Source organism: Podarcis melisellensis, assembly GCF_964234715.1.
Source record: "Podarcis melisellensis genome assembly, chromosome: 4".
Classification (NCBI taxonomy): domain Eukaryota; kingdom Metazoa; phylum Chordata; class Lepidosauria; order Squamata; family Lacertidae; genus Podarcis; species Podarcis melisellensis.
The window spans coordinates 98,074,282-98,093,024 of NC_138531.1; the positions used below are offsets into that span (position 1 = coordinate 98,074,282).

At 47.9% G+C, this 18,743-nt stretch overlaps 1 protein-coding gene across 5 annotated transcripts in view; it reads right to left on the reverse strand.

The window, feature by feature from the left end:
- Nucleotides 1-3,302: 3,302 nt before the first annotated feature.
- C2CD3 (C2 domain containing 3 centriole elongation regulator) overlaps nt 3,303-18,743 on the reverse strand; it is a 58,818-nt gene continuing 43,377 nt past the window's right edge. For 4 of the 5 annotated variants that reach the window (XM_081909507.1, XM_081909505.1, XM_081909503.1 and 1 more), the window contains 3 exons: nt 15,563-16,592; nt 11,233-11,341; nt 3,303-3,468 (listed from right to left, as the gene is read on the reverse strand). In XM_081909507.1, coding sequence (XP_081765633.1) covers nt 3,316-3,468; nt 11,233-11,341; nt 15,563-16,592 — 1,292 coding nt within the window. In that variant the 3' untranslated portion in view covers nt 3,303-3,315. The remainder of the gene's footprint in view (nt 3,469-11,232; nt 11,342-15,562; nt 16,593-18,743) is intronic. The other variant, XM_081909506.1, reaches the window with a different exon arrangement.

Genomic DNA, 18,743 nt, shown 5'->3' on the forward strand with positions numbered 1-18,743 from the left:
TGCTGCAATTTTGGATGTCGTATATGGCCTTGCAGGTTTTTTTGTTTTTTTTTACCGAAATGTGAGATGTGGGACAATGGATAGGTGCTAGTCCTCGCCATTAAAGGTTTCCATCTCCCTGCCCTGGAATGGATTTCCTCCCATTTTCTCCCTCCCTCTCTCCCATCTCTGTGTGGCCCTGACTCTTGGCTTTTTCTCACCATTCAAGTGTCTGGTCCTTATTTTTAATCTGCAGCGACATCATTGCAGACCTCGCTGCAAAACAGCTTATCTGTTCCTTTTCTCGGGAACAGTGTTGCAAGCGTGTTCCTTGGATCGTGGCCCTGCGGTCAAAAGGCAGGAAGGGGCTGATCTGAGGCTCGGCTTGCCAGCCAGCCAGCCAACCAACCAACCCCTTACTGGATTTCTGGGACACCCAGTCCAGGAGAAGGCGTCATAACTTGTTTATAGAACTCTGTGATATTTGATAGCTTCACAGCAACCCAGCCTTGTATCTGATGAGGCAGCAAATTCAAATTGCTCCATTGTTTGAGCTCAAAGAGGAGGGGAGGGGAGTGAGAATCACTTAATGTGATGTTGGATGGATGGAAGAGGTGGTCCAAGGATGGGCAAAGGGGCATAGCAAAAGTGCCAAATGTTACAGCTGCAGTTTTGAAGGGCTGGGAGTTTGCAGAGGGCAGAGAGGAAAGGATCCATCAGTATCTCTGACAGTGGCACATTCGCACAAAATATAGCAGAAAATTCACACCGGGGGTGTTGGGGTGTGTGTGTGTCCAGCAGTGTGGAAAATTAAAACTTGTTGGAGGAGTGTAAGGATCATAATGGAGCTATCTATCTTTTCGGTCCGGCAAGGTCAAAATGTTTAACAAAGGGATTAGCTTGCTAGAGATCAGGCCACAGTCCAAATACCACTTGCTGAAAATACCACAGCAGGGGAAGAGATGCTCTTGAGCTCAGATTCTGCCTGGTTTCCTGACTGGCCACTCTGAGAATAGGATGCTGGACTGGACAGGGCCTGATCCAGCAAAGGCTGTTCTTATGTAGTCCATCTAGGGTAACTTCAACACAGCAGATGAAAAGCCCTGATGGAAACAGGGAACAAACATAATGTTGAGCCCAGGGACATGTTCTGAGCACCGCAATGGAACTGGGCCGACAGCACCTTGCCCTGCTTATTTCGTTTATGCATTATATTTGGAAGAAGGGGAAGAATCATGTTTTTGCTGCTCAGTCGGCAGAGCACGAGACTCTTAATTCTAGAGTCATGGGTTCGAGCTGCATGCTCGGCAAAATATTCCTGCGTTGCCGGGTTGGACGAGATAATAATAATAATAATAATAATAATAATAATAATAATAATAATAATAATAATAATAATATTTATATCCTGCCCTCCCCAGCCAAAGCCAGGCTCAGAGCAGCTAAGAACAGTAAAATGATAAAACATTCTAAAATTATTTCATTATAAAATTAATTCCAATCAGATTAATGAGATGACCCTCATGGTCTCTTCCAACTCTACAATTCTATGAATTGGGAGTTGGAAATATTTGATGACTGGCTGAAAATCACCAGAATGGAGAGAGGGGAAATGAGAGCTTTTGAGCTTGAGGGGAGCAATCTCTTTTGGACCACCTTCTGGCCGGACCAGAGGTAAAAGTGGGTAATGATTGTAAATTTTAGTATTATATGCCAGGCTATTTTCTACACCCCTCTCTGTCCCCCATTCAGGCAAGTGAGAGGCATTATCAGAGTTCATGGGGACATTTCCAGCGAGGCAAAAACACCTGGGTTGTGAAGTATGACCAGTGAGAGGTGTGTGGCCTGGAAAGAGTTTCAGGGGCCGGGTGCAGAGATCTGGAGGACTGGATTCGGCCCCCAGGCCTGAGGTTTCCCACTCCTACCTTAGTTATCAGCTAAGCAGATAACAATCTACCTTCTGCTCACTCCAACATCTCCAGTGCTTCCTAGGAGCTTCCAGCATTATATGAACAACTATTGCACAAAGCATCACTTATTGAAGAAACACGCTCAAGGTCAGAAAAATATAAATGCTTTTTATTGTAAAAAAAGACAGAGAGACTCGCAAGTCTTTAAAAAACTCTTTACAAATAAATTAGCATGATTTCCATTTAGGGCAGATACTTTTCAAGGCCCAGTGTGCTTTTTAAAAAACTGACTTAAAAAATATATATATGTAAATACGTGAAGATATTTATATCCACAATATTGCCACAAAAAAGTGCAACAATTTTATTTGCATATAAACAGTTCTGATCCTGGTGGACAACTTGCACAACCTATTTTGTGTGCATTTAGCCAAGTTTGCAAACGGAGGGCGTATGCTGGGCAAGTCTCCCACGTTCACAGGGCGGTTCACAAAACTCAGCAGGAAAGAGCAGCTACAGCAAGGTTTTAGTCTGAGCCCAGGGTCCTTTGCATTGCCCTTTTGCATGTTGTCAAGTGTACCCAGATATACATGAGACCCGTAACCCTGGGCTGTGTTGTAAAGGACTACGAGGATAAGAAACGCAACGCGGCAACTTTCATCGCTCACACCAGACTCTCAGGTGCTGTCTGCTTCTGCTCGGAAAGGCGATTCTGTCCTGTTTGAACACTCGGAAAACAAGCAGGTGAGATGTCACACGAATCCCAGGCCTACAAGAGTGGCACAGGGTGGAAGTCTGACCAGCTCCAGACTTTACTGTAGCTCCTTCCCCACACCAGCACTGCCCTCTGGGAAACTGGGCACCCGGCACAATGATAGGAAGGACACCCAGGGCAAATCTCCAGAATGGTGCAGGGCCTCTCACGTTACTTGGTATAGAGAGGGAAGGAGCAGCACTGCTGCAACAGCTCCTGGGGTAAGAACACAGGCTAGGAGAAGGAGCTGAACGCAGGAAGGAGAAAGGAACTTTAGCTCGTGGCAGAGCTCGGTTCCAGAGGGTAGGCAGGGATCTGCCGTTACCTGTAACCTAATTCCTTGGCTTATGTGACTAATGCCACGCGTCCTTCTAGGAGGAATGGACAGACCTCGTATGAGGCTCAGGAAGAGGGCAGGCTGCATCTCTGGTATACAGCGACAGACGGGTCTCCCGCTTTCACACCGGGAGCAGAATTCCCATACAAATGCAGAAGGGGTCTTGTGCTGCTCCTCAAGAATCATTTTTCTCCCGGGGCTCCTTGGGACGCGTGCTTGCTACGGCAGCCCAAACAAGCCAGAGGTTTACAGCAAGCCCGAGCCGCCATTCTTGGAAGTTTCACAGCCTTTCAACCGTCACTGTTGGGCCTCCCTGCTCCCCCCCCCCCATTCCGCTACTGCTTTTTGGAGAACTGGGCTGAAAATATCCGAGCGATCCTTCTCATTTCCTTTTCCGGGAGCTCGTCTGGCGTCAGGCTCGGGTTGTGACGGGCCGGCCTTCGGTTAGGGATTCTCCCAGCAGCAGCAACGGCGGCGCCACTTCCAGCCTGAAACAGAGAGTGACGTTGCACCAACTTCCTCTGAAGACACAGAAACTGCAGATCTTTGCTAATCATAAGAATGTGGGAAGCTGCAGGGGGCCTTTCTCAGCAGGTTTTATACGTCAGGGACCGAATGCAAAGGCTGCTGGTCTGGCAGCTCCTCCTTGCCCTTCCATTCTCCAACCTGCCTGGTGGGATTCCAGGTATGCCCCCTTCCCCCAGTTTCAGTGTCCCACAGTCTTTAGCTCCTGAGAGCAGAATAAAATGAAACCTTACGGCCCTTTCTTTTTATTCAAGCCTTCAGGGAAACCTAGGTGTCAAGAGTCCTGTCTGAGCAGCCATGGGTGTATTTTTTTTATTTATTTTCAAGAATAATAATATCTAGTTGCAGAAGAATAAGGGGTTGTTCATTCTTCAGTCTGTAACGGTGACTGCAAAGGTTGATGAATGCAATATTTTACACACACAAACAAATACAGTGGTACCTCAGGTTACAGACGCTTCAGGTTACAGACTCCGCTACCCCAGAAATAGTACCTCGGGTTAAGAACTTTGCTTCAGTATGAGAACAGAAATCGCGTGGCAGCAGTGGGAGGCCCCACTGGTGCTTCAGCTTAAGAACAGTTTCAGGTTAAGAACGGACCTCCAGAATGAATTAAGTTCTTAACCCGAGGTACCGCTGTAACTACGTTGAGGTCCAGCTCCAAGGGCCTTCTGGTGTTTCCCTCACTGCGAGAAGTAGCAAGCTTAAAAAACAATTAAAGAACCCCGGACAGTTAAATCTTGTCAAAGGCAACTCTGGGGTGCAGCTCTCATCTCACTTCAGGCCAAGGGAGATGGTGTGAAGTAAAGTTACAGGGAACCAGGCAGAGGGCCTTATTGGTGGTGGCGCCTGCCCTGTGGAATGCCCTCCCATCAAATGTCAAACAGGTAAACAACTATATGACTTTTAGAAGACATCTGAAGGCAGCCCTGTTTAAGGATGTTGATGTTTTATTTTTTAAAAAAATATTTTGTTGGGAGCTGCTGAGAGTTGCTGAGTCAGATGAGCAGCTTATAAATAATAAAATTTATTGCATCATCATCATTATTATTAACACACACACACACACACACACACACACACCCTGCTGCCACAAGACACCTCCTGCCCTTGAGAACCCATGTTTGGTGATCTTAGCCACCGATTCTGAGCACTGCAACCTGTCCTGAGCTGTTGCTGAAAGGACGAGTTCAAAATCCAAAACAGATGACACTTGCGTCATTTTTAAACGCCTGTTACATATCGATATCTATCTGTATGCTTAACTTTGAGTCACATAAACGTTAATGCTGCTCTCAAGCAGCTTGTTCTTTCTCTCCATGCTATCTTCCAAGGCGAGTGGCTGCTGTCGAAACGGTTGAGAACGCTGAAGTTGCAGAACTTGCAGCCAGCCGCAGCCGGCCTGGAGCTCGTGTTTTTGACCTCTGTACAGCTTTAGCTAGCAAGCAATGCAGGATACAGAAAATGAGAAATGTGAACTTGGGCGTCTCCTTTGCCACAGGGTCTGCCCACCTTTCCAACTTGACATGCCTGAGAGCGGCTTAGCATGTTTCCTGTTTCAACACCAGGCCTGTGAATTCAGGCTGATCGGGCTTGGTATTCAAGAACACTCGCCTGCTCTTTCTGGGTCACTTAAAGATAAGTCAGCTGGCAGCTGTCCAGCCCGGGCAGCTGCCTAGTGCTGTAAGGCAGCAATTCACAGCAGCCCCACGGGCTTCATAATAGGGCGACTCACAGAATGCTAGTGTTGGAAGGGATGCAAAGGGTCATCTAGTCCAGTGTTTTTCCAACCTTTTTTGGGCAAAGGCACACTTGTTTCATGAAAAAAATCACGAGGCACACCACCATTAGAAAATGTTTAAAAATTTAACTCTGTGCCTATATTGACTATATATAAAGTAATTCTCTTGAATAGGAATCAAATAAACACAAAGAAAGTATTTTATAATTACTTTATTATGTAATAGTAAGTAAACAGAAATATGAAAAATTATAAAATACTTTATTTTAAAATCTTTTGAATTTTTCAATTTTTCCCACGGCACACCAGGCAACATCTCGCGGCACACTAGTGTGCCACGGAACAGTGGTTGAAAAACACTGATCTAGTCTAACGCCGTGCAATGCAATCGCAGTCAAGGAATCTCTCGAGTAAGCTTTGCAATGCAAGTGTCTCGGCTGTGGGAAAGGCCAAAATTGAAGCCCCTCGCAGCAGAAAGCATCTTAAACTTGCAACATTTAGGGCAGGGGTAGGCAAACTAAGGCTCAGGGACCAGATGCGGCCCATTCACCTTCTCAATCCGGCCCGCGGACGGTCTGTGAATCAGTGTGTTTTTACATGAGTAGAATGTGTCCTTTTGTTTAAAATGCATCTCTGGGTTATTTGTGGGGTCTGCCTGGTGTTTTTAAATGGGTAGAATGTGTCCTTTTATTTAAAATGCACCTCTGGGTTATTTGTGGGGCATAGGAATTTGTTCAACCCCCCCCAAATAAAAATATAGTCCGGCCCCCCACAAGGTCTGAGGGAAGGTGGACCGGCCCATGGCTGAAAAAGGTTGCTGACCCCTGATTTAGGGGGTCTATAAAGCCACGGATGCCTCCAGGCAAAGCCAACTTTACAAGCTAGAACTGAAGAGTTGCATGATTCCGTCTGTGCGATAATTTTCATTTGTAGTGACGGAGCATGAACTAGGAGCTTCATCCCAAAGGGAAAGAAGTCGAATCAGATCAGCTGAAGGGTTCAAGAACGAAGGCTCTATAGCAGCCTCTGCAACCTGGTGCCCTCCAGATGTGTTGGACTACAACTCCCATCCGCCCCAGTTGGCTGAGGTTGATATGAGTTGTACTCCTAAACATGCGGAGGCCACTAGGTGGACAGAGACTCTTTGGCAGGGCTTCCCAAATTTGGGTCTCCATCTTTTTTGGGACTACAACTCCCATCATCCCTAGCTAGCAGGGCCAGTGGTCAGTGACGATGGGAACTGTACAACCTCTGCACTCATTTCATCAGCGAATGGCACCAGCTAAGGAAGATCACTCAAAATTCGCCATGGCACCAGATGGTTGCTTTTCCCAGCAGCTTCGATTTACACCCATTCCACCCTTTTTTGGGAAGAAAGCCCTCACTCTGCATAGTTTTCAGGGCACCTTTTGCACTCACGTTGTGTTTACGCCGTCCCTTGCCAGGGAAAAGCGCTTGGGCAGGTTCAGCTCAGGGCATGTGTGCAAACACCAGTTAACACCTCCCACGCCTGCCTCATCCTTTTTCTACAAGGCTTGCTGCCAAATGCAGTCATATGGTGGTACCTTGGGTTAAGAACTTAATTCGTTCTGGAGGTCTGTTCTTAGCCTGAAACTGTTCTTAACCTGAAGCACCACTTTAGCTAATGGGGCCTCTCACTGCCGCCGTGCCGCTGCTGTGCGATTTCCGTTCTCATCCTGAAGCTAAGTTCTTAACCCGAGGTACTATTTCTGGGTTAGCAGAGTCTGTAACCCGAAGCGTCTGTAACCTGAGGTACCACTGTACAGGGACTCTACGGCCTGATTGCGAGAAGTGAGGTTACAGGGAACCAGGAAGAGGGCCTTCTTGGTAGTGGCGCCCGCCCTGTGGAACGCCCTCCCTTCAGATGTGAAGGTAATAAGCAGCTATCTTATCTGGTTTATCTTATATGGTTTTGGAACGCTTTGGTTTTGGAACGGACTTCTGGAACGGACTAAGTTTGAGAACCAAGGTACCACTGCAGAAGCTGTCAGCATGCAACAGCAGCCACATCCTGGGAACAGCTTCAAGTGGCTGGCTAAACCAGGTGGTGTGATTGGAACTTGAGTATATATATCCTTTTGAGGATAATTCCATGGCTGCCTTATTTAATATCAGATCCTGCTCATTTTATCAGGCTCACAAGGGTCTGCCTCCAGTTTTATCCAAGCAAGATGTTCCCTCTTTTGCAGATGTTCTTTATAGAGTTCCCCCACCACTCACCTCCATAGGCCATAGGGCAGGGGGGAATGAACCCATTAAACTTGCTTTGACGACCAGCAGCTGATAGGTCTGGCTACCATAACAACAAGAACTTGCCTGGTGAAACTTACACCAGCTCCGTGGATTTATGGGGACGGTGTAAACAGCACTTAGAGACCAGGCTATAAAAAACCCAAACACCTGACGCTTTAAGGATACTTTTTCTAAAGAAGCTAGCATTCCCTTTCAAAGCAACCAGTTTGCAATAGCTACATTTGTGCACTTATAAATTAGCAACCAAATGTATTTTGATGTATTATTTATGCACACCGATCCCTTCTTAAGATTTTTAGTGCTCTCTCAGCTTTAACAGCCCGCCTGGCCTTCTCGCTCAGCAGCTTTTAGCCGTAAGCTCATTTGTTAAGCCAGCGTCTCCTGCCAATTCCTGAAAATTCAACAGCAGCTTCTGCAAGTCCCTGCCCTCATTTCGTTCACTGATCTCTGAACCACAGACCTCTCGGCTCTAGATTCAACCCCCAGTGTCGTTCGTGCCAGCGTGAATACACCAGAAACCCACCCCACTGCAGTGATGACACTGCTGCCTGCGATTGTGCGAAGGAGCGAGTTGTGTGGACTTCATCCAGATCGACTTTTCAGGGCCATCACAACTCAACAGACTGATTTAGGGCACAACCCAAATCTCTGGCCAATGGCTGGGGGTGGCGGGGCTTGATGGAGTGGATTAGCTGCCATTGTATCGACTGCGCTGCAGTTTGCAGTGGCTAGAGCTGAAAGGAGGTGGGGGGAGAAGAGGGAAGGAAGCGCCTCTTTGCTGTGCCAGCATCCAGGCTAGCAAAGAAACCTGGATTAGGTCCATTTCCATCATCAGATGGCAGCAAAGCTGTCTTAGGATCTTCCGGATCCAGTGCTGACCTGGTCCCATCCCCTTAACACTCCAGGGCGATCCTGCTGGCCGCCATTTGGGCATTCACTGGTAAGGCTCCCCTGCTGGCAGGGCGCGTCCGTCACATCCAAATTCCTTCCAGCATGGTGGTGCACTTGGGATCTGAACTGCTCTGTTAGTGTGATGGCCTGGGACACTGACTTGGAACCGGGAGAGTCTCGGTCCGCACTGGATCCTCTGCCTCAGGTGGCATCTGAACCGAGTCTGGGGCCTGATTCTGAAGAGCCCCAGTCTGCACAGGTTCCCCTGCAACAAGCACCAGCTGGGCCGAGTCAGGGGCCTGAGCCTGCCCTGGCTCCAGATGTGGGGATGACCTCGTTGCCTCCAGCTGGGCCATCACTTACAGCTGCTCCACTACCGGCTGGGTTAGGGGAGGCTGAGGCGGCCTCTGGGTCTGGTAACCCACCGACGTCTCCCGAGCTGCAGAGACTCAGGTCTGAGAGAAGGAGAGACCTGAGTACTCGCAGGAGGAGTGCTCGCCTTTGGATGAAACTGGGAGGTGAGTCGCTGGGGGATTAGGACCGGCTGTTACTCCGACAAAGATAAGACTGTCAGACCCCGCCCCAGGCTGCGGAAGCAACATTGCTGTATGCCAGATCCTGCCTGAGATCCTGTGCCTGTCCTTGCCTGGTTTCCTGCCTTGGCCCTGTTGGACTGACTCCTTGTGGAATCCTTGGATTCGGGACCGGACCTGGATCGCGTTGCTCGGGTTACCCCCGGGCCCAGCACAGTTAGATCCCTTAAACAGAGTTTTAAATATTCTCTGCCCACTTTCTCCACCCCACACCAGCACAGAATCTTCTGGGTCAAGAAAAAACCCAACTTGTGCAACTTACAAATTATGCCAATCAAGTCACCGAAAAACAAAAAGAACCAAGTGCCCTGCGGAATCAAATTTAGAGCCCACCCAGCATTTGGTTTCCTCTAGCAGTTTGGCCACAGGCCTCCAGGAAGCAGGGGAAGGAAGCGGTTTGGCCACAGGCCTCCCTGTTGCAATTTCTCAGCGTTTGGCATTCAGAAATATTGACTGCCCCTGAGCACAAAGGTTCTACCTAACTGTCGTGGGTCAACAACCGTTAAAGGCAACCTGTTTGCACATAATTTGCTAACTGTGCATAACTCCTCCTTTTTTATGTTAATGGGAAAGGGCACCTCTTGGATCAATGGAATTCCTTCTTCCACTCAACCCTGCTTCCTAGATTCCACCGAACACAAGCCCATCTTCACAGCATTTATGGCTAAAAGCTTGCTTTCTTAGAAATGTCCTCTGGCTGCTGGGCCTGGGACTAGACTCCAGGATTGTGAGGACCGTATTCCTGCACGCACACAACTCTGCCTGTGGGGCCCCCAGTGCCTCTGACTCTGCAAAGCCCTTTCCCTTGCCAGGCTCAGCCTGTCCATTTGTACTTGAAAGTCCCTAGTTGTTGGCATCTGTCCATCTTGAGAGACAATGCAGTGAAGTCAAACTGCTGAAGAATCACAGTGCCTGGTGTGGTTGCAGAGACCGGTAACTTCTAACTGCTGCCTCCTGCAATGTTTTAGTGACTTCCCTGGGGTACAAGCCTGGGAGGTTTGTCTGGAGGTCCTGAGCTGCCCTGATGACAAGACCCCCCTGATGTGGTCCAAAGGAAAGCAGAGCAATACATTTGGCACCAGCTTGGCTGCAGGAGTTGCCGGAAGGAGGCGTACAAGGCCTCAGGGACTCCACTCTGGATCTCCTTAGCCTTTTCTTCTCCCAAAGATATCCCACAAGGCAGTGGGTAACTGGGCTCTATTAGTGGGTTCATATCCCTATAATTATATAATCATATCCCTGCTCCTGCCAACCTAGCAGTTCGAAAGCATGTCAAAGTGCAAGTAGATAAATAGGTACCACTCTGGCGGGAAGGTAAACGGCGTTTCCGTGTGCTGCTCTGGTTCACCAGAAGCGGCTTAATCATGCTGGCCACATGACCCGGAAGCTGTACGCTGACTCCCTTGGCCAGTAAAGTGAGATGAGTGCCGCAACCCCAGAGTTGGTCAAGACTGGACCTAATGGTCCTTTACCTTTTTATAACTATAATCTACGGGCCACAGCATTGGACCCAGGTCCTCTCTCTTTCCCCCCTTTTCTTTCTTTCTTTCTTTCTTTCTTTCTTTCTTTCTTTCTTTCTTTCTTTCTTTCTTTCTTTCTTTCTTTCTTTCTTTCTTTCTTTGTTGGGGCAGGGCCATGTTTCCTCTATCCCCCTCCCCTGTAAAGCCACCACATACCTGGGTGAACAACATCAATAATAATAATATAATTTCCCCAGCCATTCTGGGTGGCTCCCAACCAAATATTAAAAACACAATACAGCATTAAACATTAAAAACTTCCCTAAACAGGGCTGCCTTCAGATGTCTTCTAAAAGTCAGATAGTTGTTTATTTCCTTGACATCTGACGGGAGGGCGTTCCACAGGGCGGGTGCCACCACCGAGAAGGCCCTCTGCCTGGTTCCCTGTAACCTCACTTCTTGTAGCAAGGGAACCGCCAAAAGGCCCCCAGAGCTGGACCTTAGTGTCTGGGCTGAATGATGGGGGTGGAGATGCTCCTTCAGGTCTACTGGGCCGAGGCCGTTTGGGGCTTTCAAGGTCAGCACCAACACTTTGAATTGTGCTCGGAAACGTACTGGGAGCCAATGTAGGTCTTTCAGGACCGGTGTTAAACGGTCTTGGTGGCCATCCCATAAAATTCAAGGGGAAAACAAACAAATCAGCCCTCTGCCTAGGCCCCTGCTTGAAGGAAAGGCGGGGGAGAAAGCACAAGAGGCGATTCTACTTACTTTAACAGCAGCGGCCAGTGGAGTAGGAGGCGTGATGCTGAGCAGCCGCATGGAGGCTTCCAGATGCTGCGGTGGAAGGAAGAAGTTGGGGACGACCACGGGGTCAGATCTGCAAGGCAGCGTTAAGGAAGAGACTCTGGAAGCAGGTTGGGACTCCTGCTGGTGCCGCACTGGAACGAATTCCTCTGCAAGGCCCTACTGGGAAAGGGCAGAAGCTGCGTAGCTGCTGTGTCTGCTGCTCTGGGCCTGTTGGTGCAAGGCAGCCACTCTGTGTGCATGTCCACAGCAATACCTTCTGCAAAAAAACTTTTTTGGGTGGACAGGTGGAGAACAACACTGAGGGGGGCGACTCTAATCTCAAGCTGGATAGAGTGGAGTCCCTGAGGCCTTATACGTCTCCTTCCAGCAACTCCTCCAGCCAAGCTGGTGCCAAATGTATCTGGCACCTCTCTTTGTAAGACTAAAGTTCTTTTCTTACCTGAAAGGCCAATGTATCTTCCCCCTTGGGCCCAGGAGTGATATGCCTCCAATTTTTGCAGACAGCAAGATGCTGCCTTGTAGCAGCTCAGGCTATTTGCCTGTCTAGCCTAGTACAGTGGTACTTTGGTTCTCGAATGGCTTGGCTTCCAAACAAATTGGCTCCTGAATGCTGCAAATCCAGAAGTGTTCCAGTTTGCAAACTTTTTTTTGAAGCCAAACATCTGACGCGGCTTCTGATCGACTGCAGGAAGCTCCTGCAGGCTAATCAGAAGCCGTGCCTTGGTTCTCGGAATGCTTTCGGGAGTCAAACAGACTCCCGGAATGGATCAAGTTCGAGAACCAGGGTTCCACTGTATCGTATAACTGTTGGTGCCTTCCCCCCCACCCGAGCCCAGGTCTTCTCCCTGTTGCCTGCTACCCCAAACTTTTTATGTCTGGAGGGGCAGGGGTTGAGTTTTGGGGGTTTCCACCTGCACAGTGAGTGCTCTAGCAATGATCTACAGTGCCTCTCCAAACTGTTTTTCTGGTGAAGACTTCTGTGCAACTCACTTTAAGCTGGGTCTTTACAAGCCGGGGTTGTCTGCCACCCAGATAGCATTTCTTCAGTATCTCAGGTTCTGTGTCTGAGATCATTTTAAATGGAAAGGACCTATGGGCCCTTCATCTTGCGTACCCCTAGATGCAGAACCTGGCGTAACAGGAAGAGCCAAATCTATCCCACCCCCCCACCCCCGTCGAAGAAATCAGTGTGGTAACAAAAATCTGCGCCACCTTGACATTAGCTTCCTGTGAAGGCAAGTTATGGGAATCTTTAAGATCTCAGCAGTGAGAAAGCTCATTGTCGGGGAATTTTAAGGGTACCAGGGTGATGTCCTGGGGCTGCATGAACTAATCCCAATCCTGTTACACCCTGCGGTCATTTGGCTGCATGGGGCTATTTTATCACTTGCAACCCTGAGGACACACGTGGTGCTGCTTCAACAAAACGTTAAAATTTAACTTATATAAGGTGGAAGAATCATCTTATGTTACGCAACGCCTCCTCCCAGAGAACACAAAATAAAAACAGGTAAGTGGAACGGACAGGCGCCGCCACCCGTAACGAACGATCACCGTACCTTGTTCTTGACTGATCACTGATGTAGCTTTTGCAAGGAGGCAAAACAAGGTTAGCCAGAGACTTAAAGCACAAGCTTCAACCTGGGCCTGTAGGGCAAATGCTACCGAGATTCTGACCCCTGTCTAATGTGGGGCAGAGGTTGTGGCCAGCCCTACCACCGAATTCTGCTCCATGAAACCTTTCCTGTATGGAAGCTGTGTCTGCCACAGCCTGTCCTGTTTTCTCCCTTCCCCAACCTGTTGCCAACCGGATGTCTTCAAATGGCTGGCAGATGACTTAGTTCTGACATTACAGGAGCCAGAATCTAGTACGAAAAGAGTACTACAACTAATCCAGGATTTTGGTCGGGTGGCGGGATTTAAACTAAATAAGCAAAAAACCAAGGTGTTGGGAAAAAACTTGACAGATATTGAGTCGGAACGGTTTCAGAGAGAGACAGAGTTAACTGTGGTTAAGAAAGTTAAATACCTAGGGGTAAACATAACAGCAAAGAATTTGAGTCTGTTTAAAGATAATTATGAAAAATGTTGGTCTGAAATTAAGAGAGACTTGGATAGCTGGTCAAAATTGAAACTTTCATTGTTAGGTCGAATAGCTGCTATTAAGATGAATGTATTGCCAAAAATGTTATTTTTGTTTCAGACATTGCAGATTGTAGATAAAACGGAGTGCTTCCGGAAGTGGCAGAAAGATATCTCCAAATTTGTCTGGCAGGGCAAAAAGCCCAGAATTAAGTTTAAGATATTAACGGATGCAAAAGAAAGAGGGGGCTTTGCCCTGCCAGACTTAAAGTTGTACTATGAAGCCGCAGCTTTCTGCTGGCTAAAAGACTGGCTACTTCTGGAGGACACGGATGTGCTGGATTTGGAAGGTTTTAACAATGCATTTGGATGGCATGCATATTTATGGTACGACAAGGTTAAGATCAACAAGGTCTTTAAGAACCATATTGTCAGAAAAGCAATATTTAATGTCTGGACAAGATACAAAGACTTATTAGAAAACAAAACACCGAGGTGGCTGTCACCTTTGGAGGCCAAGGCCCGAAAAAGACCCAATATGGAGGCCAATTGGCCAAAATATTGGGAAATACTAGAAAGGGATGGAGACAATTGGAAACTGCAGAGTTTAGAGAAAATGAAAGATAAAGTGCGAGACTGGTTACACTATGCTCAGATTAAGGAAGTGTTTAAGATTGATAAAAAGTTAGGATTCCAGGTGGAGAAATCGAAACTGGAGACAGAACTGCTAGAACCTAAGACCAAGGTACTTTCAAAAATGTATAACTTGCTGCTGAAATGGAACACACAAGACGAATTGGTTAAATCGGCTATGATAAAGTGGGCCCAGGATATTGGGCACAACATTATGTTTGAGGACTGGGAAAGGTTATGGACTACCGGGCTGAACTTCACAGCATGTAATGCTCTGAAGGAAAATGTAATGAAAATGATATATAGATGGTACATGACCCCAGTGAAATTGGCTAAAATATACCATTCGTCTGATAACAAATGTTGGAAATGTAAGGAAAATGAAGGAACATTCTTTCACCTCTGGTGGACCTGCCCTAAAGTGAAGGCCTTTTGGGAAATGATATATAATGAGTTAAAAAGGTATTTAAGTATACCTTCACCAAGAAACCAGAGGCCTTCCTTCTGGGCATGGTCGGCCAGAACGTGTTAAAGAAGGATAGAACATTTTTTATGTACGCTACAACGGCGGCAAGGATACTTATTGCTAAGAGCTGGAAAACCCAAGATCTACCAACACTGGAAGAATGGCAGATGCAGCTGATGGACTATATGCAACTGGCTGAGATGACTGGCAGAATCCGCGACCTGGGAGAGGAGAGGGTTGAAGAAGACTGGAAGAAATTTAAGATTTATTTACAAAAGTACTGTAATTTGGTTGAATCCTAACAAGGAAGCCAGAGCAGAAACAACTGTCTACCATTAAATTATAATTTTTTATTTGAGTTTAACCTAAATATTGCACTTAAGAGTATAAACAAGATGATAATTTGCTTGGAAAAATTCGTTTTTAATGATGAAAGTGGAAGCGGGAGACGTGAGGGAGTCCGCAATAGAATGAAAAGATGTTATGAAACCTATTTTGTTTGTTAAATATGTATCTGTAAAAAACCTTAATAAAAATTTTTATATAAAAAAAAAAAAAGCACAAGCTTCAACCTGGGCCTGTAGGGCAAATGCTACCGAGATTCTGACCCCTGTCTAATGTGGGGCAGAGGTTGTGGCCAGCCCTACCACCGAATTCTGCTCCATGAAACCTTTCCTGTATGGAAGCTGTGTCTGCCACAGCCTGTCCTGTTTTCTCCCTTCCCCAACCTGTTGCCAACCAGATGTCTTCAAATGGCTGGGGCTGATGGGAAGTGGAGTCCAAGACACCTGGAGAGCACAAAGGTTTTTTTTTTGCGGGGGCGCGCACATTAGGCAGCAAAGAAGGAACCTGGTCACTGAGATGCTGTTTCTGAATGGAGGCAGCACTTATGGGCAACATGGCCAGCAGCCGCCTCCTTTTGAAAAGCCACTTCTGCTCTTAGATAACCCCATCAGGCTGCATGGCGCTGAGGGCCTTGGACGCGACCTGCCTGTTCACGCTGGCCACAGCAAAGCTGGACCAAGAGAAAGGAAGAGTCATCCTAGGAGAATTTCACTGTTTATTTGAAGCCCAGGGGGCTTGCTCAGTTAGCCGGGTGAAAAAGGATACAGGACTACACTGGGCTCCAGAGGCTTCTCTGACTCCTCAGGTAAGTCTTCGTGGCTCTTGTCAGAGCAGCTTCCAGAATGCTGTTCGGCTCCCACTGTTCTAAGGCAAGTGTCTTCGCTCAAACGCCTTCCTTCCTCACCTCGGGGGCCGCTCTCTAAGTCCAGCCTGCCTGCACCCATCTCTGGAGCACAGTGCTTAGCTGCTGCAGATTCTCCATCACCACCGCCGCCACCGTCGCATGGAATAAACGGTTCCCCTTCCACTATCTTGCCCCCAATTTCCTGCACTCTTCCGTCATCTGCCCTTCGCTCTTCTGCAGCCCTATCCTTTGTTTGGCTCATGGTTGAGATGGGAGCAGGTGGTAAGAACTCTTCCAGACTACCCTCCAGGTCCTGTCTCCTCACATGTCCATCATCCCCATCTTCTCTCAAGGGGCTGTTACTGGATCTGGCACTGCTGGGCACGCTCAGAGGGTCATCTTGGGTGACGCTGGACACGGGGCTACTTCTGACGCTGCCTTCTTTCAGCGCATGTTCAGCAGTCCCTGCAAGCTGGCCAGTGCTCATTATCGCAGGATCATGCTCTGGTTCAGAGACAAGGCTGGACCAAGGGCTGGTTCTGTCCGTCATGGTGGTGATTTCGTTCAGCGTTCTTGGTTCTATGACGTCCTCCTCGTACTCTTCCTCCTCCTCCTCCTCCTCACCACTGTGAGGCTGCGCAGCACCTTCACTTTTCTGGGTAAAGCAAGCAGTTAAGGGATGGCTGCTTTGGGAATTGGCTTGGCCAAGGAATTTGTACAGCATGCCTACCCCATAAGGGGATTCGCCAAGAGGGAGCGAATGCTCTTTGTCGACACAGGTGCTTGAAGGTTCGCTCTTGGGGTGGCCTTTGGGAACCTCAGCCCTGGCAGCACCTTCTGTTTCGTGAAGACCATCCTCGCCGTGGGAGGCAGTAGCGCTTGAGCACTGGCTGCCATCCACACAGACACTCACAGATCCTTCGGCATTCTTCCCCATGTTGTTCTGCAAGTCTGTGGGAAGGAAAACAGATTCAGGGCGTTGCTAAAAATGAACAAACACCAAAGGGAAAAAAGACCAGGGTTTCAACATTCATGCAGAGGTCAATAATGCCATGGCTGTTTCTGCAGTGCACAAGGAGTGGAAGAATGATATTTGTGTCGCTGGGTGGTGCATCTGGCCCAGTGCAGGTGTGACACAGGCTTCCTTGAAAGTTAGGAGCTGGGCCTGCGAATCGGGATCCAGCCTCAGGGTTGCAGAGCACCTCCCACCCCCTTTTTTGACTAGCATTACATCACGGTTTACCTCTCCTAAATTTTGAGTAGCTGGAGCATGAGCTAGAGTTCACCTACCCTTAGTAGTGGAATGCACACACCCTGCTTACAATTTCTGCAGAGCCACCCTTCTGGCAATGCCTCTCGATTAGAAAGAGGCAACTCCAGAGCAGGGAGTCTTGGACTACTCTTCCTAGAGCGGCACGTCTGACAATTAATTTACCTTCTTTTTGACACCAGGATAATACTAAAAAGAAGGACTATCAAGAAGGCCGATCGCTGAAGAATAGATGCTTTTGAATTCTGGTGCTGGAGGAGACTCTTGAGAGTCCCATGGACTGCAAGAAGATCAAACCTCTCCATTCTGAAGGAAATCAGCCCTGAGTGCTCACTGGAAGGACAGATGCTGAAGCTGAGGCTCCAAGACTTTGGCCACCTCATGAGAAGAGAAGACTCCCTGGAAAAGACCCTGATGTTGGGAAAGATGGAGGGCACAAGGAGAAGGGGACGACAGAAGACGAGATGGCTGGACAGTGTTGTTGAAGCTACCAGCATGAGTCTGACCAAACTGCGGGAGGCAGTGGAAGACAGGAGTGCCTGGCGTGCTCTGGTCCAGGGGGTCATGAAGAGTCGGACACGACTAAACAACAACAACAATACTAAAAAGAAATGGACATATATCTCTATGCCTAACACCATTAGCATTTTTTTTAACCCTCACTGGATATTATTTAAGGTCATTATTTCAGTCTCTGCAGCTGATCCGTTTTGGAGCTGTTGTAGGAGAGCTGAGCTCTGTTGATGGGGTGAAGTCCAAGACCTTCAAATCTTTACCCCGTACTGTTTCATTTTGCTTTCTATGTAACCCCCCCCCCCGAAGCCCTTCATTTCAAGGGATTTTTGTCTTCCATTACCCTTCATGTAGCAGGCTTTTCTCCCACATGCACAGCTGAGAGGTACGAACCAATGAAGAACAAGGGACATTAGGGCTTTAATAAGGCAAGTCCCTTGCAAAAGTGGCAGTACTTTCACTAACTGTTTGTGTGTGTGTGTGTGTGTGTGTGTGTGTGTGTGTCTGTACACACTGAGCCACAAAAGATTCTGCTTTATACACTGGTACCTTGCTTGTCGAACTTAATCCGTTCTGGGAGTCCGTTTGACTCCCGGAATGGTTCAAAAACCAAGGCACAGCTTCCGATTGGCTGCAGGAGCTTCCTGCACTCGATCGGAACCCGTGGAAGCCACGTCGGACGTTCAGCTTCTGAGAAATGTTTGCAAACTGAAAAACTCACTTTTGGGTTTGCAGCGTACAGGAGCCAAAACGTCCGAGTACCAAGGCGTTTGACAACCAAGGTATAAGTGTACCAGGTTGGCTCACTGGTGCACCTAGCTCAGAAATGTCTGCACTTACCGGAAGGGGCTTTTTAGGATTTCAGACAGGGAGCGTTTTCCCAGCCCTGCCTTGAGATTGTGCAGACTGAACCTGGTCCTTCTGCATGCAAAACACCCCATTGAACTGCAGCCCTCCCTGGATTGCATTAAGCCTATGAATATTAAGCTACACCATTCAGTCAACACAAAATGCATGGCACTTAGTTCAATCCCTACTTTTGTTGACTTGCTCCTGGCGAGTGAGAGGGAGGCTTATTTTTCACAGTTATGAACTCCGTGCCTTGCCTGATACTGGGCAGGCTGTGTCCAAAGAAAGAAGCCAGTCAAACCCTTTACGTACATATACTGGGCACAGAAAGAAAAAACAAGACGTTGCAGTGAAAAGGAAATGACGCACAGCATCACTCGTTTTCTGCAAAAGAGGAACACAAACTCTGGCTGCCTAGGAAATGGCCCTGCAATATTGTGTCACCTGAGCTACATCACAACTGAATGAGA